This window comes from Crassostrea angulata, chromosome 4, assembly GCF_025612915.1.
Source record: "Crassostrea angulata isolate pt1a10 chromosome 4, ASM2561291v2, whole genome shotgun sequence".
Classification (NCBI taxonomy): domain Eukaryota; kingdom Metazoa; phylum Mollusca; class Bivalvia; order Ostreida; family Ostreidae; genus Magallana; species Magallana angulata.
The window spans coordinates 45,846,320-45,867,101 of NC_069114.1; the positions used below are offsets into that span (position 1 = coordinate 45,846,320).

A 20,782-nucleotide genomic window follows, 5' to 3' on the forward strand; every position below is an offset into this window, starting at 1 on the left:
CAAGGAATGAATATATAACGGACGATATTACAGTAAAAATCCAAGGTTGATTAAGAAGAAACAAGAAGATATTAAGATGTAACGATATAAGTTTCTGTTGTTGATGGACAATGTTATGAGTAAAACATAATTATGAATATGCCCAAAAAATTGAACATACATTACTGTGTTTGAGTTTTTCCTGGTAACTTTGATACCAAACGTCGGTTCTCTTACAAATTCTACTTTGTATTTTTTGTTGGTGGCGGGAGACGGTCGGTTTATTTTGAGCGCCTCGTCCGGAATCTCAAAGGCAGATGAGTTGACTGGGCGAAACTGTGGATATCAAATATCACATATGATTTTTTATCACATATCCATAGAAAATAGCATAACTTACTATATTAATGTGTTTTGTATTGTGTTATATTTACTCATAAATGCCATCCATTTTTTTTCTACAGAGTTTTGCCACATATGTTTGCATTCCCGTTACTTATCGAATGATAAACTCCCGTTTATTCTTACAAAGATCCTGAGAGCACTGTCCCCGTATTCATCTACGGAAACGTCCACTTCTTTGTAGACAGGCCTATCATAGATCTTCGTGGGACCTTTCCTCACTATCCGCGCCTCGGACAGGGATCCGGGACCGGCCTGGACGTTTCCCGGAAGTGAATATCCAACAGATTTCGTTAACACGCACCTTGGGGCTCTTTCATGAGAATGTTGGATCCATTTGCACCTTCACATTGTTGAGAGAAAATGTAATAATTTGATAACAATGTGTTTCATAAGCTGTAACCTTGAAAATATTTAAAAACTTGGTACATTGTTGCATTTTTTTCACAACGCATCTTAAGACAGACAGACATACAGACAGATGGATAGAATAAATCATATTTAGTCATACGAATCATTGAATGCTGCTGTATACTGCTGTAAATTTTACAGAATTACTGTGAATAAAATGGAATTGACGGAACTCACCGCCTTTGTCCGCATTGTTCCTGGTCAACACGTGACGGATCCCTCTGATTGGGAGGGTCACAATCCACCACGGCCTCCGTCCTAAACTCTGGCACGGGGCCGGGAACTCGGGGGGTAGAGGAGTCCACTTTCTGACCAGCGACTGTGTCCGGCGATAGGATAGACCGGGGCGTTTCGTCGTCATCATTCAACATGCGATTGAGAACTAGGGCCGACATGACTATAGCGGCAGCCGACATCATGAACAGTATGCACATAAAACAAGTATGTCTGCCCGAGTTGGAGCGCCCGGTGGCCGCCATGTCTTTATATTTGTCCTCTAGATGATATGAAGGGAAATGTTATAAACGACTCTGGGGGCTAGTTTTACACCCTAATCCTGGCTCGTCTGTGTGATTGATTGAAATGTTTACTCAAGATTTACCCACTTCGTCCATTGAGTTCTAGGAGATGGTGGAATTCTCAGCGGAAAATCATCAATACCGGTCATTTCTGTATTGTTTAACTGTAATTTCATAAATATTGGTTCAAATTCTTTCAACTCTAAACAATGGCCTAGTTGACATATATATATCGTGTTCTTTAAGGTAGCTCACGCCCCGGTGTTGTATCAAGAATTTCGTTAGAAGTGCATCATTGAAATCGGTAGACAAAAAGTACTTTAAAATGCAAAGAAAAGGGGAGGGTGTCAGTATTTCTTCCTCCGAGTTTTGGCGCATTTAATATGACCTATATGTAAATTCAGCACGGTCGGCATTTTTAATAAAGCAAAATCATTTCGTCAGATATTGTTTTCAATTAAGCACAATGATCAGATTGAATGGAGACATTACGAAAATATTCTGAATGAAGCTGTATACATTTTTTCGTTACCTTTTGCACTTGAAATAATAGTTACAATCTGATTTAAAATAAAAGCATTTTGAATATCACGAGTTTTATAAATTGATTAAGTTTGCATAGATATGTATTCTGTATTATCTTGACATAATTAAACACTGATGTCAAATATTAGATGGAGAACTTTAAAGGTAAAATCCTTGAAAATTTGGCTGAAAAAAATTCAGAATGTTTTTGACATATTCGCATGATTTTATTGCTAAAGGTATATCACCCTCTTAAAATTGACTTTGTAAATGTTTCACAGAACCTATAGAACGTGTTCCAAACCTATCAAATTTTAAAAATGTGTGTTATGAATAATATTTATAAAAAAGAAAATTATATTGAAATTACATAAATTACGGGCTTGAATTCTGCCATTTTCGTCAAAAGACCGAAAAAAATTGTTCCCTTAAACATTGAATTCAGTGAATGATGATGTAATAATTCTTCTGTGCTGAGTAAATAAATAAACCGTATTCATTTTAAATATATAATGATCATGAGCACATTGAAATCAAAATGTGATGGGTGAGATACTCAAGTCTTTCTGGTTATATTGATAACATATTTCCATTTTACTTACCGATTAGGATTACCTCCTTCCATATTTTAGGGAATAGTGAATCAAAACGAGGATATACTATAAAACAGTTTATTTCACTACATATAAAAATGTTCATGTACATGTAAAGCTTTCAAACAATACCAGCGGCAGTAGATGAATAATTCAAATAAACTGATACATGTATACAATGGTGTGCGCTTAATTTTTTTTCTTGGTAAAATGCAGATTGGATATTAAAACAAATTGTGGTCTTCGACTTGAGATTACGTCATAACTCATAAGTATTTTCATTTATAAAAAGAGATAATTTTTATTTCATAAAATTGTTTTCCCTAATTACAAATGGTTTGATCACAATTTCTAATAAAATATTTTGTACAAATAAACAAAACACACTCATATACCTAGTTCTTTGCAATAGAATACGAGTACGGTACAACCATTCACAAATCAGATCTATATTTTCAAAGTAATGTTGGCAACAGAAAAATTGTTTGAAATTCTGTAAATATGTGTCTATGCTTTGCATGAGGGTTTTTGTGTAAATTGGGATATATTAATGAATAGCTCTAGCAATATATCAGAAATCTTTTATTTAACTTTTAAAGTTGTTTCTTCATTTGTATACCATCCAATTCACTGTGTGATTTTTCGTTATATCCAAGTTTATGTCAACAAGTTGTGCAATCTGAAATAAAAAAAGAAAGTAATAGTTATCAAAACAAATTTTCATACAAGTATAATTTTAATACAAAAAAGCGCTCTCTCTCTCTCTCTCTCTCTCTCTCTCTCTCTCTCTCTCTCTCTCTCTCCATACTTTGTGTTTAAGCTGTATATGCCTGGCTTCTATCCGCCGTCCGTCAATGGAGAGAGACGTTGGTAGACCGGGGAGTCCGCTAAACTCTATGACGGTGAATGAGAGATTCCCGGGAGGGGTGTATCCTTGATGGACCACGGATATCGTCAGGTGCTCTCCCTATAACACATACAAGAAAACTATCTTTCATGACACTGTTTATCAATATATCTCACTTCGGTATCAAATATGCGTTTTTAATTACATACGGTACCTCTTTTAGTTCAAACTTGAGTTCAAGATATTTTCGAGTTGTATAAGAATCTGAAATGAAAAAAACCCACAATATTTACAATATTAGCAATCTCGGTATAGAAAATCTCTCTAGACTTTGATACAAAAATCACTGCGGTTTAAAGAAGTAATTTGGGGATAAATTGAAGAAAATAAAGTTTGAACAAAGTTCCAACTATAACAATGACATGTTGTAACCACGTAAGCATACCTATGCTCTCCCCGTCATCCACATACAGGGAGCCCGAGGCGCTGTAAGTTTCATCCAAGGCACACCACAGACCCATGGGGTTCAGGCGGCTAGTATTCAAACAAAATATCATAAACTCGCGATTTTTTCTATCTCTCTCTTTTTTCTAAATTATAATTATTCCTTAGAATTACATTCGTAGCTGCTTTCTAGTTCGAATTTTAGAAAATTTTCAACTTGTCAAAATAAAAATCTGTTGCCCAAATATATATTTTCTCAGGGTTCAGAAATCAAGAATTTTATCCAAGAATCATGTTTACCTGTATTGCGTAGAGTTGGCTACATTTTGATATGGTATGATGGATCCGCCCCTTGCGTGAAATGGAAGGAAAGACAGAGGGGTGGGGATTGTGACAAATCTTCCGTCTGATGACCTTGTCTCCTCGCCCTAACGTCACGTGCATTTAGTACACAGTGCATGAGTACATTATATTCTAATTTTGGTTGTGTTATGAAATGTATTTTTACAAGAAATTAGTTCAATTTAATTGTATTTTGTTTTTTTGGTTTTTTTTCAATAAGTTTAATTATAATTACGAGCGCGTAATCACTATGTCAATGTTCTAAATAAGATTCTTGTGCCAAAACATCTCAGAGTAAACGTGAAATTTAACCAATTATCCAAATAAATGAAAGTTACCAACCTCATAATAGTCAAACCATCTGCCTTTTGGAAAGTATGCCGTGACTTCAGTCTGGCCCTTACAAAAATAGTTCAAGGTGGCATATTATTTTAAGTTATCCAAAAGCATTCAAAGAATTTTTAACAAAGTATTATATTTTTTGGTAAAATTCGACTTACATTTTAAATAGATGTTTGTAATTGTGCTTCTTATAAATTTGCATGGTTAGGGTTGGAACAAAGAATTTTTAACTAACCAATATATATTTTTGTAAAACTCGACAAACATGTAAATTAGACTTTTGTAACGGTGCATCCTATTTACTTGCAGGGTTAGGGTTGGATCAATAATCAAAGACTTTTCATCATAGCCGATGCTTAAAACGTCCTTCCGTCAATTATATGAATGTAAATTTTGTAATCAAAGATAGTTGAAATGATAATGGACTTTGAAATCGGTATGCTGGTTGAAATACAAATTGATGAAATGATCTACAACAAATACTTGTTCAAATATGACGCAATAAATATACTAGTAACTAAACTAGTCCTGACCTCGTCCAGTGCTGGAGAGATGAGCAGTGAGGGACCAAACATAAACTGTCTGTCTATGGACCAAGTATTCTCATCCTCTGGGAATCTAGTCAAAACGGTACAATGTAAGACTGACTACTGTACATACAGTGTACATAGATTGTACTTACAATGCACATACAGTGTATATACAATATAAATACAATGTACGTACAATATACATACAATATAAATACAATGTACTTACAATGCACATACAGTGTACATACAGTGTACATACAGTGTACATACAATGTACATACAATGTACATACAGTGTACATACAATGTACATACAGTGTACATACAGTGTACATACAGTGTATTTGTTGGTCAAATATTGCAGATTGTTGATAAATTCGAAGTTTGAATGTGTTTCAACAAAAAATGATAAAGAAATTGTAAATATATGTAAACTTAACCAAATATGAGAAACATCTTTGGACCATCTGACATTAAATAACCTTAGTACATATAATTATACTTACTCAAACATCAAAGACCTGAGTACCATTGTAGCCTTGATGTGGGCCTCTTTGAACTGTGAGTACATATAAGGCAAGAATTTGTACCGGATCCGGATGTAGCGACGTACGATGTCGGTAAAAGTCGAGTTCCAGGCGGTGGGGTCTTGGTCCTTGAGTAAATGAATTCATTAGTTATCAAAATTATTAATAATTAGCGCTTTTGTTGACAATTGTAAGTTGCATTCAAAATAATAAAGGAATACAATTTTTGTAAAAGCAATATGAAATACACTTTTCACGTCCTTAGTTTCTATTGTACAAAAATTTAAACCATTTTTGAAGGCATGCATGCGAAGTTGATTTGTTAAAATTCTAATTCCATGGGTTTTTTTTTTAATTTAAAATACAATATATACCCTAGCATATTCCACGCCATCGTTTTTATATATATTGTGGCTCCTAGCAAAAGGGTAAAAGGTTCCTAGCTGATACCATCTCAGACACATCTCGTACTGCGCCTGTGCCCAAAACCCGCATATGTCTGCCCCGATCTGAAAAATCAGTAAATTTAAAAACACCTTTTATGCGTATCGAAAAGTATTACTGAAACAGTAGACATTTACTGTATATTGTCGAATAGTACTTACCAAAGGAAACCCAAACAGCTGAAATTCTAGCATACCTGAAATAAACAAAATAAAACATGTAGGTGAATAGTACGTGAATAGAAATAAAATGTTTGGACGATATTTATACAGAAAAACTTTATTTATATACAATATATATGTTCTTGGCCGCTACTTAGTTCATGATTTATAAGCATATAGATATAACGCTGTTTGACGGTGATTTAAAAATTGAAAAAAAAGTACAACTTTGCGCGGAAAAAGTATTATTTATTCATTGAAATAATTTTTGTAAAGTAAGGTAAACAGCTAAATAAATCTTTTATAGCAACAGACCGGAAATCTTACAAGAAATAAAAGTATTCCATGAAAAAATACTTTTTATTGGAAATTCTGTTTTACCAACTATGGACCAGTGTAGCTGTCTCCATTGGCTTCCATTGTCTCCCAACCATTTAAAGGCGTACTTGGAAGTTCCGGCAAAAGATGACCGCGTCATCACAAATGGCCGCTTGTTAGGATTCAGTTCAACCAGAGCACTGGGGAAAATATAGAACTGGAGATTAAAATGGTTCACGAGGAGACCATGTTTACAATTATGATCACTACACACTGCCAAATGGCAAGTTTTCTAATAAAGTTGTACTCTTTGCAAAACTGCTTTAAGAACCAGTAATGCTGAAGTAGATGTATAGATTACGGTTCCTTTCCTTTTGATTTTTAGCAAATACACTCATTATAAACATTAAAATGTTGACAACTTGGATCAATCGGCTTTTGGTGGACTGGTACATCTTAGTAATATCAAGGTTTTCTTACCAATTCCTTACCCTATCGTTAATTTTTGCATTTGATTGACAACTAAAATAATTACTTTCGTCTGAGTATTCATTATTGTTTCGTTATGAGACGTTCTGTTTTACTTAAGAGATGTTATAAAGATGAAAAAGTTGCTTTATAGAACGGAATCCATGGATCAGACCAAAAAGACTTCATACTTGTAAGTGACGATGCTCTCGCTATGTCCATACAGGCTGTGTACGTCATAATGACTGCCCCAATGTTGTACACCGTCCATACACAACGTCTTGTAATACAGGCTCCCACTGTCCCTGTCCCCTTCAAATATTTCTGACCAACGGGGAAAATAATTATTTTGAAGTAAAGAGACAAAAAAAGACACTAAGAAACGGACCGTTCAAATGCAATCTTACGTGGAATAAATGGTGGGTGGTTCCAATGGTTGTCAGGGCAACCGGTAACAGACCCCTGGACAAAGTTGGCGGGTTCATTCATGTCCTTTTTATAGATATAAAATTGAAATTTATGCAAAAATATAACATTAAACATTAAAATATTCGATTGAATGTCAAACGTTGTAGCAATGAATTCATAGAAGACTTATCGCATCTTAGGTTTAACGCGAATTTCTTTCGTGGTATGTGCAATTTTATTCTACATTCTCGTTAGTTCTATAATCTATACAAGTAATTTTGCTACTAAGTAAGACAGTAAGTGCATCGTTCAATGGTATCAAGGATTTTGGTGATGTACTTACGATCCACAACCCGTCAATGTGAACCCTCTCTGTGTCGTTGAAATACTGGATCCATTTTTTCCAGAATTTGGTCGCGTTCTCGATATTTGTAAAGTCTGGGAAAACTGACTCCTCTGGCCACACCTAGGCAGAATCATAAGATGTACTAATACATGTACTGAAAATACATACAGCAGGGCATGGTCTGTATAATTTTTTAGTATTTACTGGACCAACAATAAAAATATAGCATGCAGAAAAGAATTATTCACAGCTAAATCTCACATAATTCTAAGTGTTAGATAAGGTTAAAACACACCATTAAATGCAAATGATTTGTATTATATTGAATTACAGTTTGAGCACTATAGTCTTAGAGCTAGTTCCAATGTATACTAGCATACGTCACACGTATATAACAGTGTACATGGTAAATACAAGGACTGGTTATAAGCAAATATGATTACAAGGTCTAGTCTTCTACCTTTCCTACTAGCACTTGTCCGCTGGAATTTTTCACAAAAACGTCCATTTCAAGCCCATCCTCATACATCCTGTACCCTGCACTGTTGTTTTTTGCCTCAGAGTAAAGATCTTCTCTTGAACCAATGCCGCAATCCTGAAGTTGAATTCACATCAGTTTGGATATCAAATCTCTCTCTCTCTCTCTCTCTCTCTCTCTCTCTCTCTCTCTCTCTCTCTCTCTCTCTCTCTCTCTTAAGCATTCTTACCACAATGACCACAAACTTCTTTCCTTCTTTATGGACCTGGTCGACAAACTCGGGTAATTCCTTAAAGGTACTTTTGTCCACGGTGTAATCAAACTTCTTGTACATGTAGTCAATATCTCCCCATTGTGCATCCTAAATTGAAGAACAATTAACTGTAAGATTATCTGCAAATAGCTTTCTAACGCTCATATTTAATGAACCGTCTCATCATTACTTCATATCATAGTTGGTTTTAATGTGAACTAATATTTTTTTGGTAAAAACTGAGGTTTTGCTTACAAATGGTATTCCTGCATTAACATTCCTTTCATGGATTATTTTCATTCGATCCAATGTTTCATATCCCCATCGTAAAAGATGGAATCCTAGAGTCCAGTATGGTGGCATAGCAGGGTGCCCTATAGCCTGAATATACAAAACAAATCCACTTAAATGATGCAATACTAAGGTTGCTGATTGATTTCATTATCCATATATAGAAGAATACCACATTTTAGTCTTAACAAGCAAAGGTATGGGATATCTTAGTCTTGATTACGTGTATGTACTGCTGGAGGGCGTGGTTAGGGTTCTCCCCCAGGAACACGTAGAAATCTAGAACCCCTCCTATTGTTCTGTAGGTAATGGCGGGGTATGGGGACGGCTGCAGGGTCACCTCTATAAGGCAAAGAGGAGACATTAACCCACTTGTGGTGAAATGTTGTATTCATACATTTTATACCTTTAGGTAGGCTTACCCATTGCATTGCTATTCTTCAGAAAAACCATGTTCGCTTTTCCCTTTTTCTCTAGGTTCATATAAACTGGATGTGCTCCGTACAAGTTCCATTCCTGAATTTAAATTATGAAATATAATAACGTAATATTATAGAACGAAACAACACAACAACGCAAAGTGATCACCAGTGACAACAAATATCAACGAAAGCAACCACAATTTACATCCACTGGAGCCATGTCCCGAGTGAAGATCGTCCACGTCTTCCAGTTCATGTCATGTCGGTAGCGCCTGTGGTTGTGCTCTCCAAACCCGTAAACATTGTCTGTGGGGAGGCGGGTGCTGATCTGCAGGAACTGGTCAGAGAACGTCAGTCCCGGCAAACTGCTGTCAAAGCTTCCAAAACAAAACAACAACCAGGTCAGAAGTGTAAATCATTGAACCGTGGGGGATGATTATAAATTGTTTAACTTCATTTTAAGAATATATGTATACCTGTACACAAGAAGTAAGTATTTGCGCAAAAAAGAAATTCAATCGTTACTGATTTAAATTGTTTTGCGTGGAGACTAGATTACAATGACAAAATAAATCCCTTGCGTATGAATTGTGTTATTCGGGAATTAACATAATTAATGTCCATGTTTACGGCATTGAGACGTCGCCGATTCCAAAGCAAGTTTCAAAAGTCAACAGCTAGTATTTCTTAAATTACACGTTGTTTAATGCTATCGTCCAAAGTTTTAGTTTCATTTTCCTGTTTAAGAATCGCCGCACAGAACGGCTTATTCCTACTGATGAGCCCGCGAACTCATGATAATATACTTACACCACGGACCCTGTGCTGTTTCTGGTGACTTTGATGCCAAATGTGGGAGTCTTAACCACCTCCACCCTGTATTGCTTATCTGTTGCTGGAGCTGGTCGGTTGATTTTCAGAGCCTCCTCTGGGATTTCAAAAGGTTGAGTATTACTGGGACGGAACTTATGAAGAAAAGATTTTTAAATACAAAAATGTAAAAATATAAATGGATGCTTGCGACATTTTGAATCGACATATATGGTTATATGAACGAACATACATAGATTCTTAGTGCGTTGTCCCCGTAGTCTTCCACCGTTACGTCAACTTCCGGGTGTACCCTCATTCCGTACACTTCCTCGGGGCCGGTCCTGGATATTTTTAGATGGTTGGTGTTTCCTGTTTGAAATTTGTAACCCACTGTATCCGGAAAAACACATTTGGGAGCACGGCTGTTTGCTGCTATTCTCCATATACATCTAAAAAATTACATAAAAAGTCAGAGTGCATAGTTATATATTGTGTTATTGCATAGGCAATTTACGATAAAGTACGGTCACGACTTTCCTAAATTCATTTTTCCATTCTTAATGCTTAAACACTTTAAAAGGAACTGAATTATCAATTGGTCAACCCCAACTCAAACAACGAGATCCAGTTCTCATAGTTCTTTTTTTATCAAATTCTTGTTTAAGCCTTTTTTTTTTTTGCACCTTTAAAAGTTCAGCAGTGTAACCTTTAAAAGTAGATGCTTAATACTGAGAAAAAAAATAATCTAGAATCGTGATAAAGCTGTCTTGCAATTTAACTTTATATACTAGTATTTACATTTTCCAGTGTCTTTGTGTGAGATAAAACTACGAATCGATTCTGTAATGCATAGGCCAATTTAGATCATCAGTGACTATTTTATAAAATTTAATCGCACAACTGCTGAAAATTTGGCAAATATAAATAATAGGGAATCATTCTTTGAATAGTAGTATAATGAGGTGGGCGTCGTAAAATCTATCATAAAGCCCTCCGGGCTTTATTGGATATGATCACCTAGGACCGTTTTTGGCTTTATAAGATTTGATGACTTCCGACCATTTTTGATCACCCCATGATACTCAAAGAATGAGTCTTTATTTCTTAAAGCCAACCGCCAAAAATAAAATATCCCCTCAAAGTTGGTTAGCTCAAAATATCATTTTATTGAAAGGATCTTTGAAACTCCTTTCCTTGAAATATGATTTAACCCTTTAAAGACCGCGGTGATACCTTATATTTTTTTATGTTTTGGGAATCCCCCCCCCCCAAAAAAAATAAAATAAAATAAAATTGATTTGAAAACAGATGACAATCAAAAAGCTTTAAGACAGTTGCTGATGACTAATAATCGGTTTTCGTGTTTTTGAAGCAGACTGACATTTTGATTTTTCATTTTAAAAAATGTCAATATCTCACGTAGAGAATATCACATAACCATGATAACCTTTTTTCGTTATCATGTTCAATACAAGTTTGCAATGGGGTGAAGGCTTAACCAAATGGCACCCAGTGGGTGGGTAGGGAGAAGGGGTTGTTTGTTTTGGGTGTGGGTTTTTAAGAAGAGGGTGAGGGGCTGATTTTTTTTTATTTCATTAGAACAGCACTGGTTATAAAAGATAGCGCTAATTTAAACGTGGAGGTATGGACGAGTGTCCCCAGTGACAGCAGATATCAGCGTTGGTATGTAGATCATTAGTCTAGTATAACTACAAGCTTATCTCTAAGTCAACAGAACATTTCAATACTGGTTGTCATTTTTATTTTTTGTACTTTTCTGAGAATACAGAATGTTCATCTGTTATTTATATATCGCAGAGTTTGTTTACTTGCATTAATCCCCAAAGTATATGCAAAAACTGCATATCTAGATTTAAAAATAATAATTTCTTCTACATTGCAACAAAGCAGATTTAAGTGTCCTTAAGCTTGTAATGTCACACGAAACCTCATTTTACTATACACAACAAAGATGTGTTTTTCTGGGTCGACTTTAAAAGGTGAACAGGTGTGTGAAATGGGATGTGTTTACTTGATTAACATCAATATTGCAGATTAGATGCTATATGCGTGAAGACAGTTATATGTCGGTACAGCAGACTCACAACAGACGCCCCTCAGTAGACTACAAAGTACTAGTATACTCACTGTCTTCTCTCGCATTCCCCCCGAGTGACGTCCTGCCTGGGTTCTCTAAGGTTCCTTGGTAGGCAGTCAACCACCGCCCCCTGCCGTGAGTCTGGAAGAGGAGTGGATCTTGTGGGCGTCGTTGGTGGGTTCCCTACCTCTGCCCCTGACACCGGTCTACCAGTCCCCGCTGACGTTGGAGAATCATCGCTATCGTCATCATTGAGCATGCGATGTAAAACGATGGCCGACATTGCAATAGCCGCAGCCGCCATCAAAAATAAGACGCACATGAAAAAAGTATGTCGTCCCCAGTTATTTTGGGTTGCCATTTTGATAATTCACAGGTGTGGGTAATAAAAAAATAGAAATTACGCAGTACCTCAAAGAAGTCCTTCCTGAATCACATACTATATTAAGCTCAAAAAGTGCTGATCATGTTGCATTTCTATATATTCCACGCACACTTTGGACGGCCGTCGTCACCTCTCTTAGTCGCTCTGTACATGTTTACACAGAACGCATGATCTTGTCATAGAAAATCGCAACGATCATGGAATTTTCTACTTGATAATTGTAAACTACCATGCTAAAATAAAGCATTGTCGATCTCAAGACAGTCACAGATACAGAACAGATAGAATGCTGACCACGAGCTCTCATTCTGGACATTGCAAAACGAAGTTTGCGTTAGTAATACAGTAAATTTAATACTGTATGTATTAACTATATACTCAGGGTAGTTATAAAGTTGAGCACTATGCTCGAAATGCGTTCTACATATAGGACATGTATTGCACTGATAGAGAAACTAAACAAAACACTGGGTTATTTATCTTTTGAAATCACAGGGCCTGAAGTTTGTGCTAAGTGGTATACCGAAACCGAGGTCATTTGTATAAAAAACACAAATGTCATGTTTCGTGCCGAGGAAATTCAAAGGAATGGAAGACAGATATATCTATGTATACATACTAGCAGTATATATATACGAGTAGCATTTGAATGACGCAGTATCTAAAGAAGATAAGCTAATTAAGCAATTAATCCAACATAAAAGTATTAACATTTAACATTTTTAGATGAAATACCAGTACTTAACAAACATATTAGTAAGTGATTTACGGGAATTTTTATTAAATGTTTTTACTGAAATATGATTATTGACGTAAATTGTCTGCAAACCAATGAATTGCGCATTTCAAAATAAAATGCGATTTTGTATTCTGTTTATATAAATTATTTATGGCAATGGCAAATCATTGTATGCTATAACCATTCAAAATTCATTCTGATCCTAATAAATCTACGTAGTTCTTATATATCACTCTAGCTTAATGTTTTTCTATGCCATGATTTTAATTGTAATAGATAAATGATACCAGTATGTATATTTTATGAAGAGCTGTCATTACATTTGTTCAAAACCTTCACAGAAACTATATTTACACAGTGAAATATGCTAACTTAAAGGGACTTGGACACGATTTGAGAAGAATTTTATTTTCAATTTTTATGTATAAAATGGTTTACTGGTGCATTTTTAAATGATTTAAGAAAATATGGAATGTTAAAGTCAAGTTACAATAGAGATACAGAGGTACAAATTGATTATTATGTAAACAAAGCTCGGGTCTTATAGTTGTACTGTTTACAAAAAATGTTATGTAGAGAATTGCCATTTCTTAGACAAAATGACATGTGAAAATCAATTTAAACTAATTTCAATTTCTTCATAAATACAACTACCAACAAAAGAAAGATTCAGTTGATTAAAACTTACACCAATACAACACATATGTAATCAAAGTACTGAAGAATTGATGGGAGTTGATTTTGTCGATGTTTATTTATTTTAAAATCACTGATGTGTTATTTTGCATGACAAGTACATGTAGTTTCTAATTTGAATTACGCACATTTTTATAATATGGATTTCTCGACTTTTTCGACAAGAATGTCAAACTATGTATCAGTAATAGAAATATTTCTCGAAATTGCATGGATCCAAGCAATATTGAACTCTAGTCTCGTTCAACCAAACGCTCGGCTGACACCGTAAATCTCCGACAAGGATTTACGGAGACAGCCGAGCATCGAGTTGAACGAGACCATATTGAACTCTGGCGTAGGAATACATACGACTACAAAAAATATTTAAATTGTTCGTACCATTTAAAATCTGACTATTTTCAAGGTATTTATAAATAAGTTTCCTTGAAAAACAATGCTTTAGCATACATAACATCGAATTTATCAATTATTTTCAAGAACTAAGTCTTGTCAGCAGCAATGATTTGTGCTGAGGTCCAAACACTGTTTCACTTTCGGTTTGTCTGAGTAACTGCATAGGAGAGTTGATTTAAATCAACTCCCAAAAATGACAATATTCGAGCTTTATTTACAAAACAAAAACTCTGTGAACTCTGTATCTTGCTTATAACTTGATATTTGACTTTCAAATTTGACATAGCATTATAAACTTCCATATTTACCATTATTAACATTGAAAATGGAAAAATAGAATTTGAAAATTTTGAGTCAAATCATGTCCAAGTCCCTTTAAGGTCAGACGCATGTTCCTAAATTTTTCAAAGAATTTGTTATTGATTTACTACTACCTTGACCTTGATACTACTACCTTGACAAGCTTTCTCGCTTAGAATTAGAGTACCTTACCAGGCATTTATGCAAGATACTAGAGTATGCAATAGACCGACGGACGGACGAATAGACTAATGGATAGACGGAGGGACGAACCAAGAGCAACATGGGATAAAATAAAATAAAAAAAGGATACACAATTAAGTACCAATCACTTATTTTTTACCGACAGTTTTATTCCAGTTTACACATTCTGCGCTTTTTGTGTAGAATTTGCAGTGCTGTTTTAGCAACGTCGGTTGGTTCTAAAGGAGGTTTTCACTAAAGTACACTATATCCTTAAAAGTGGGACGCGCTGTGTATACGGGAGGGTGGTGTTGGTGCTGCAGATTATTTTGTTTTGGATGCTTTGAAATGCACAAGATTTGAATCAGGTTTTATCAGGGAAGGAACAAAATGGTTAAACGATTTCAAATTTATAACGATACATCTACATTATAACTTACACAATCAGCTTATTTTTGGTACGTTTTACGTAACACCTGAAACCATGCAGTTCATGGAAAATGTTAACATTACTTTACAATCCAAACCCACCCACCTACCCTCTCTCTCTCTCTCTCTCTCTCTCTCTCTCTCTCTCTCTCTCTCTCTCTCTCTCTCTCTATCTCTCTTTGTCAAGAAGATATGCTGAGCATTGTTTATACAGAGTGACTTAGTTGTCCCTGAATAATATGAAAATATCCCTTCAGGTTAGGTGGTCATCGAATTACTCATCAGATTTACTTTAGATATTTATGCGTGTTTTTTTTAGCTATAACATAAATGTTTGGTGAAGAATAAAATCTATTTTATCTTAAGTTAGAATAGCTTCCTGTATCTTTATGTACAGAGTTTTTACTCTCAAGGAGATACATATAGTCTTAAAATGACAACGTCCACCTAGCCCTCTTAAATGTTAACCAAAAACACGTCTCCGTTTGCACACAAAAAACGTTCTAATACAGTATATAATTATGTTTACAATAATTTATTCATTATTAACATCAGCCAATACTTGTTACTGTGCCTGGGTTTACTTTTCTGCATTATTTATACAATTGTGAAGGAGGAAAAACATTATAGATTCAAAGATAACCTATTTTTACTAAATATATTCGTCTCACGTTAAGCAATGTTCTAGCAATAGGTGATGCCCCCTTTCGACTTCCTATACGTACTATTGAATTGTAGAGGTAAAAATAGTTTTGAAAACTAGTAACTTCTGTCACTCGAAAGCTTTATCATGGACTGAAAGAATAAATCATATGAGAGAGACGTTCCCTTTACGGTTTTTATCTTAATATGCAACTTCATGAAACACTGGCGAATTTTTCTCTGGTTGTCGTAGTTTTGCATAATTAAGAATATATGCAAGATTAAAATAATGAAAAACAAGTTGATTAAATATTAATGAAAATTGTGGTTGAGTATTTATGAATATTTTTGTAGTTTTGAATTTATAGAATTTTGTAGTTTGAAGCTAAATCACTTCATTATTTGGACAATCAGAACACATCGTTATTGGGACAATCAGAACACTTCGCTGTTGGTACAATCGGAACACATCGTTATTGGACAATCGGAACACTTTGTAATTAGACAATCGGAACACTTCGTTATTAGAACAATCGGAACACTTCGTTTTTGGGACGATCGGATCACTTCGTTATTGGGACAATAGGAACACTTTGTAATTGGGACAATCGGAACACTTCGTAATTGGGAATATCGAAATACAGCGTTATTGGGACAATCGGAACTTCGTTAGAGGGACAATCGGAACATTTCGTTATTGGGACAATCAGAACACTTCGTTATTGGGACTATCGGAACACTTCGTTATTGGGACAATCGGAACACTTCGTTATTGGGACAATTGGAACACTTCGTTATTTAGACAATCGGAACACTTCGTTATTTAGACAATTGTATCACTTCATTTCTTAGACAATCGGAACACTTTGTAAGTTAGACAATCGGAACACTTCGTTATTGGGACAATCGGAACACTTCGTTATTGGGGCAATCGGAACACTTCGTTATTGGAACAATCGGAACACTTCGTTATTGGAACAATCGGAACACTTCTTTATGTCTACCAAGATTATCAATATACATGTACATGTGTATCATAAGAGTAAACAGAAAACAGGGATATTGACTACATTCAACAAACAACCTTGCAGTGATTGATATTCTAATCATTTCGTATTCATTTTATCCAGGTCGTATAATTGCTTCAAAGGCCGAACGTGTGGGAAGGATTTACGAGGGCTCGATGTTTCTATGGCCGCAATCGACAAGACGTCCATTTAATGATACTCATGTAAACTTACAAAACGCAGTGTTTACTCAGTTATTTTTCTGGTTAACTGTTTCAGATAACCTATTAAACATTTTGTCCTTTTGTTACATATTTATACATGGGCCCTGGGATACATTCCAAGGTTCGCCGTAATCCCATCAACCATATAAAGCAATGTCTTTCTTCAAACAGTGACACATATAGATTTATGAATATTTATGAAACATAACATGCCATTGTTTGATTTTTATCTTGAGAGAGTATGGACTTTACCAGGTTCCTTTTAACAGTTTTCTTTGAACAATATGTAGAAAGATACTAAGTATGCCTATCATTTAGTAAAAAAAAAAGTCAGGTTCCCTATGACAACTCTAAAGTGTGGTCAATTACTGAAAATTGCCTTTCAGACGAGGAGAATTTATGGGGATGCAATTTTAACGTTTTTATTTGAACTACAATTAGGAAGGAGAAGAGCGATAGTTTTAGTCATAAATTTTTGAAGAGGTTTACACAAACTCACACAGCCCATAAATTTGCTCCTTGTTTTTTTGATGTACGGAGAGGGCAAACACAGTAATACATCAACATTTTTTATCGCTTTATGCTATTGTTAAGTAATGGTTTCAAATTATTGTACAAACCAATCACCAGACGCGTCTTAATTCTACATTTGGCATACATGTACACATGTACAAAGTGCAATCATTAAAAGTTCTTAAGATAAATCATAATATCTATATATTCAAAGCCGATCTCGGTGCATAAACTCTCTACGTCTTAATATTATCAGTCTTTTTATGGACCGAAATAACAATTCAATAAAAACTGGATCCAGTGCATGAAATATTAAAATATCACAGATTTAGACTAGAATTACTGTTGTTAGTAATATCATGATGTTAATATAGCACTTCCGGTTCCGCCGATTGCACATCAGTCCCTTCAGGAACCGTTCCAACTTCCGTTTTTACAGGGTTTTTATTACTGATTTTGTTCTCTGATACTGTGTCCAGACTTGAGTCTTTGATCTTTAGAGAACTGTTTAGTCCATTGGACAAGTCGTCTGTCTCTGTTTGACATCCAGAATCACGCCTACACAACTTCTGTGAATCCGGCGCTGATCCGGACTCGCTGCTATGCACGGAATCCGAATCCGCCTGCGACGCCGAATCTTTGAGAGAAATTGGTTGTCCTTTCTGAGTTTGGTTCTTTGTCTTGACTTTTTTGCTTTCCCTTTCCTCTCGGTTCTTCATCGTCTTCCATTCTTTGTATGCGATCTGGAAGGCCCTGGACATGACGAGGGACATAGATTTGGCCTCCTCCTTGGTACTACAGATCACGGCGTACACTTGCAGAGAAGGAGAATCGGCCGCCTTGCAAATCCAGCAAAATATCCTCTCATTCACAGCCACATCGGCATTACAAAATGAAATATTCTCGATAGGATAAAACTTGCCTTGGTCCTTTTTCTTCTCTGATTCCTTCATTGTTATACCATTGGTATTAATTGTAATGGTTACCTTTTTCAGTTCTCTCTCACTTCCGGCATTGTCCCAGAGTTTCTGCACTGGTCCAGTGGTACATCCCTGGCCACTAGCAACAAATGTCTCCGCACATCCTATGTACCTGGCTTTGAAAACGGGGTCAGTTTCTGTGATTCGGGCTCGAACTTTGGTAGCACTCCACATTGTTTATGATCAATACACTACACATTCAATATATTCTTAATGTCTTCCCAAACAGTGATCCTGCACCGCCATGATGGTTTGATGTCACCTTCCTTATCCACTGTAAAGCCACTTGCACCGTGTGTCTCGTCCCGTGTTTGTAAAATTGAAGCACCATATATCAAAAGGCGGGATCGCCCAATAGCTTTCCTCTCAGTGACGTGAAAAGATAATTTGCATGTTTGAACACGGTTGAAAGTTTTCAATAACTGCTGTTAGATAAGATAACGGCATTTATCCGCAAACGGACCATTTGTATTCCGCTGGAAATTATTGCCGTTGCCTTCTGTCCACAAGAGACCCCAAGAAACCACGCCCTCTTGTCGTAATTTTGAATTTGTTATTGTATAATTAGTGAAAGTTTGTTATAAAAACTTAGGTGAGACTGACGCCATTATCATTCTTGAAGAAGCTGTCTTTCAGATTGTCATTTCACAAATAGCCAATTACACTATCTAAAGCCAAGGATCGTTCAGTAGTCCTCGGCAGATCAAAGTATTTAACTTCGGACAAATCGGGGACCAAGGTAGACTATATCCTTGCCTTTGACTGTTGTAAAATCATTTACTTGAAGTCTCCTATCCCACTGTATACTCTTCAATAACAGACACTACCAACTTACCTTTGTCGGTTTTTTTTAACTATGTAATCACTCACGAAATTATGAGAGTGGAAACAATTCATTTTGTAATGTACAATGAAAAAGGTGCTACATCGTATGTGTCAGTTCCATGTCTATATACATATGTACGGCATACGTATATTAACATGTACATACTGTATATATATTTACAGTTGACGAGTAGCTCTCGTAAAGGTTTTAATGGAATTTTAGAATTTTGTTTTATCTTAATTTGACAATTTTTCAAAGAGATAATCTTAAACAGAAACTTGCAGAGACATTGCGCAATTAGAGTTTAGAATTGTTGATGGATTATGTTGTTGACAAAAAAAATTGCACATGTTTGGAATATTTTGATTTCACGATTCTCAGTATTGTGTAATATGTATGAGGCTGTGATATGAGCAGAGTTTGGCTAAAGGTCAGTTAAAGCGTTACGTTGAAACTTTCCTGGAGTTAACGTCTATTAAAAGCTTCTACGTAGTTTACCATATCACCAAATCGATAGCTGAATTAGTGACATCATCTATTCAAAAGGTAACATTGCTGAATGAAAGGTGATATCAAATAGATGGCATCACGTTATTATATAAATAGTGCCTGTTTGGGAGGGTAACAGTTGAAATTGACACCCCGAGAAAACCATTGTCAACCGACGCAAAGCGGAGGTTGACAATGGTTTTCGAGGGGTGTCAATTTCAACTGTTATCCTCCCAAACAGGCACGTTTTATTTTGTTATACTGAATGTCTTAATTTTAAAGAAAACTTAACTGCTTTTACATAGGAATAACGTGAATTCTACGGCGAACCGTACAAGCATGATTTTCGCGCATGTAACATTTTTTAATGTTACCCGTTGCCAAGTGCGTTGCTAACGCTGAGGGTAATAGTAAATATTATTAACTGCGTCTTAACCAATCAGATTTCAGTATTTAACATGAAAGTATAACAATATATAAATAGTGCCTGTTTGGGAGGATAACAGTTGAAATTGACACCCCGAGAAAACCATTGTCAACCGACGCGAAGCGGAGGTTGACAATGGTTTTCAAGGGGTGTCAATTTCAACTGTTATCCTCCCAAACAGGCACTATTTATTTTGTTATACTGAATGTCTTAATTTTAAAGAAAACATCACTGCTTTTAGATAGGAATAACGTGAATTCTAAGGCGAACCGTACGCGCATGATTTTCGAGCATTTAACAATTTGCAATGTAACCCGTTGCTAAGTGCGTTGCTAACGCTGAGGTTAATAGAACGGATTATGAACTGCGTCTTAACCAATCAGATTTTAGTATATAACATGAACGTTTAACAATACAATTTATCACATACTTAGTAATATATGTAAATACATGTTTATTTCATATGTGATACAGATGACATCACAAAACTCATATCGGTCTCCGGGGCTGATACAGGTTATCAGCCCTAGGGTTGATACGGATACGTATCACATCAAATTGAATGCAATTGAAAACTGCAGTTT

The 20,782-nt window shown here is 35.6% G+C and overlaps 2 protein-coding genes across 2 annotated transcripts in view; both read right to left on the reverse strand.

Moving 5' to 3' along the window:
* The window catches only part of LOC128182295 (maltase-glucoamylase-like), a 34,840-nt gene extending 22,199 nt beyond the window's left edge, over positions 1–12,641 (reverse strand). The window contains exons 1-26 of the mRNA XM_052850878.1: positions 12,013–12,641; positions 10,115–10,313; positions 9,862–10,016; positions 9,257–9,428; positions 9,052–9,145; positions 8,853–8,971; positions 8,594–8,719; positions 8,315–8,446; positions 8,068–8,202; positions 7,605–7,727; positions 7,261–7,345; positions 7,045–7,177; positions 6,449–6,585; positions 6,068–6,102; positions 5,837–5,971; positions 5,442–5,590; positions 4,937–5,021; positions 4,404–4,460; positions 4,020–4,147; positions 3,721–3,809; positions 3,490–3,539; positions 3,237–3,395; positions 3,048–3,107; positions 970–1,301; positions 508–724; positions 161–315 (exon numbers count right to left, since the gene is read on the reverse strand). Of these exons, the coding sequence (XP_052706838.1) occupies positions 161–315; positions 508–724; positions 970–1,301; positions 3,048–3,107; positions 3,237–3,395; positions 3,490–3,539; positions 3,721–3,809; positions 4,020–4,147; positions 4,404–4,460; positions 4,937–5,021; positions 5,442–5,590; positions 5,837–5,971; positions 6,068–6,102; positions 6,449–6,585; positions 7,045–7,177; positions 7,261–7,345; positions 7,605–7,727; positions 8,068–8,202; positions 8,315–8,446; positions 8,594–8,719; positions 8,853–8,971; positions 9,052–9,145; positions 9,257–9,428; positions 9,862–10,016; positions 10,115–10,313; positions 12,013–12,323 (3,572 nt within the window). The 5' untranslated portion in view covers positions 12,324–12,641. The remainder of the gene's footprint in view (positions 1–160; positions 316–507; positions 725–969; positions 1,302–3,047; positions 3,108–3,236; positions 3,396–3,489; positions 3,540–3,720; positions 3,810–4,019; positions 4,148–4,403; positions 4,461–4,936; positions 5,022–5,441; positions 5,591–5,836; positions 5,972–6,067; positions 6,103–6,448; positions 6,586–7,044; positions 7,178–7,260; positions 7,346–7,604; positions 7,728–8,067; positions 8,203–8,314; positions 8,447–8,593; positions 8,720–8,852; positions 8,972–9,051; positions 9,146–9,256; positions 9,429–9,861; positions 10,017–10,114; positions 10,314–12,012) is intronic.
* A 4,878-nt stretch (positions 12,642–17,519) lies between these two features.
* On the reverse strand, positions 17,520–19,135 carry LOC128182573 (PTB-containing, cubilin and LRP1-interacting protein-like). The gene has a single exon (XM_052851289.1). It carries the CDS (start codon positions 18,628–18,630, stop codon positions 17,842–17,844), a length of 789 nt encoding a protein of 262 aa, XP_052707249.1. The 5' UTR covers positions 18,631–19,135; the 3' UTR covers positions 17,520–17,841.
* Between the last annotated feature and the right edge of the window lie 1,647 nt (positions 19,136–20,782).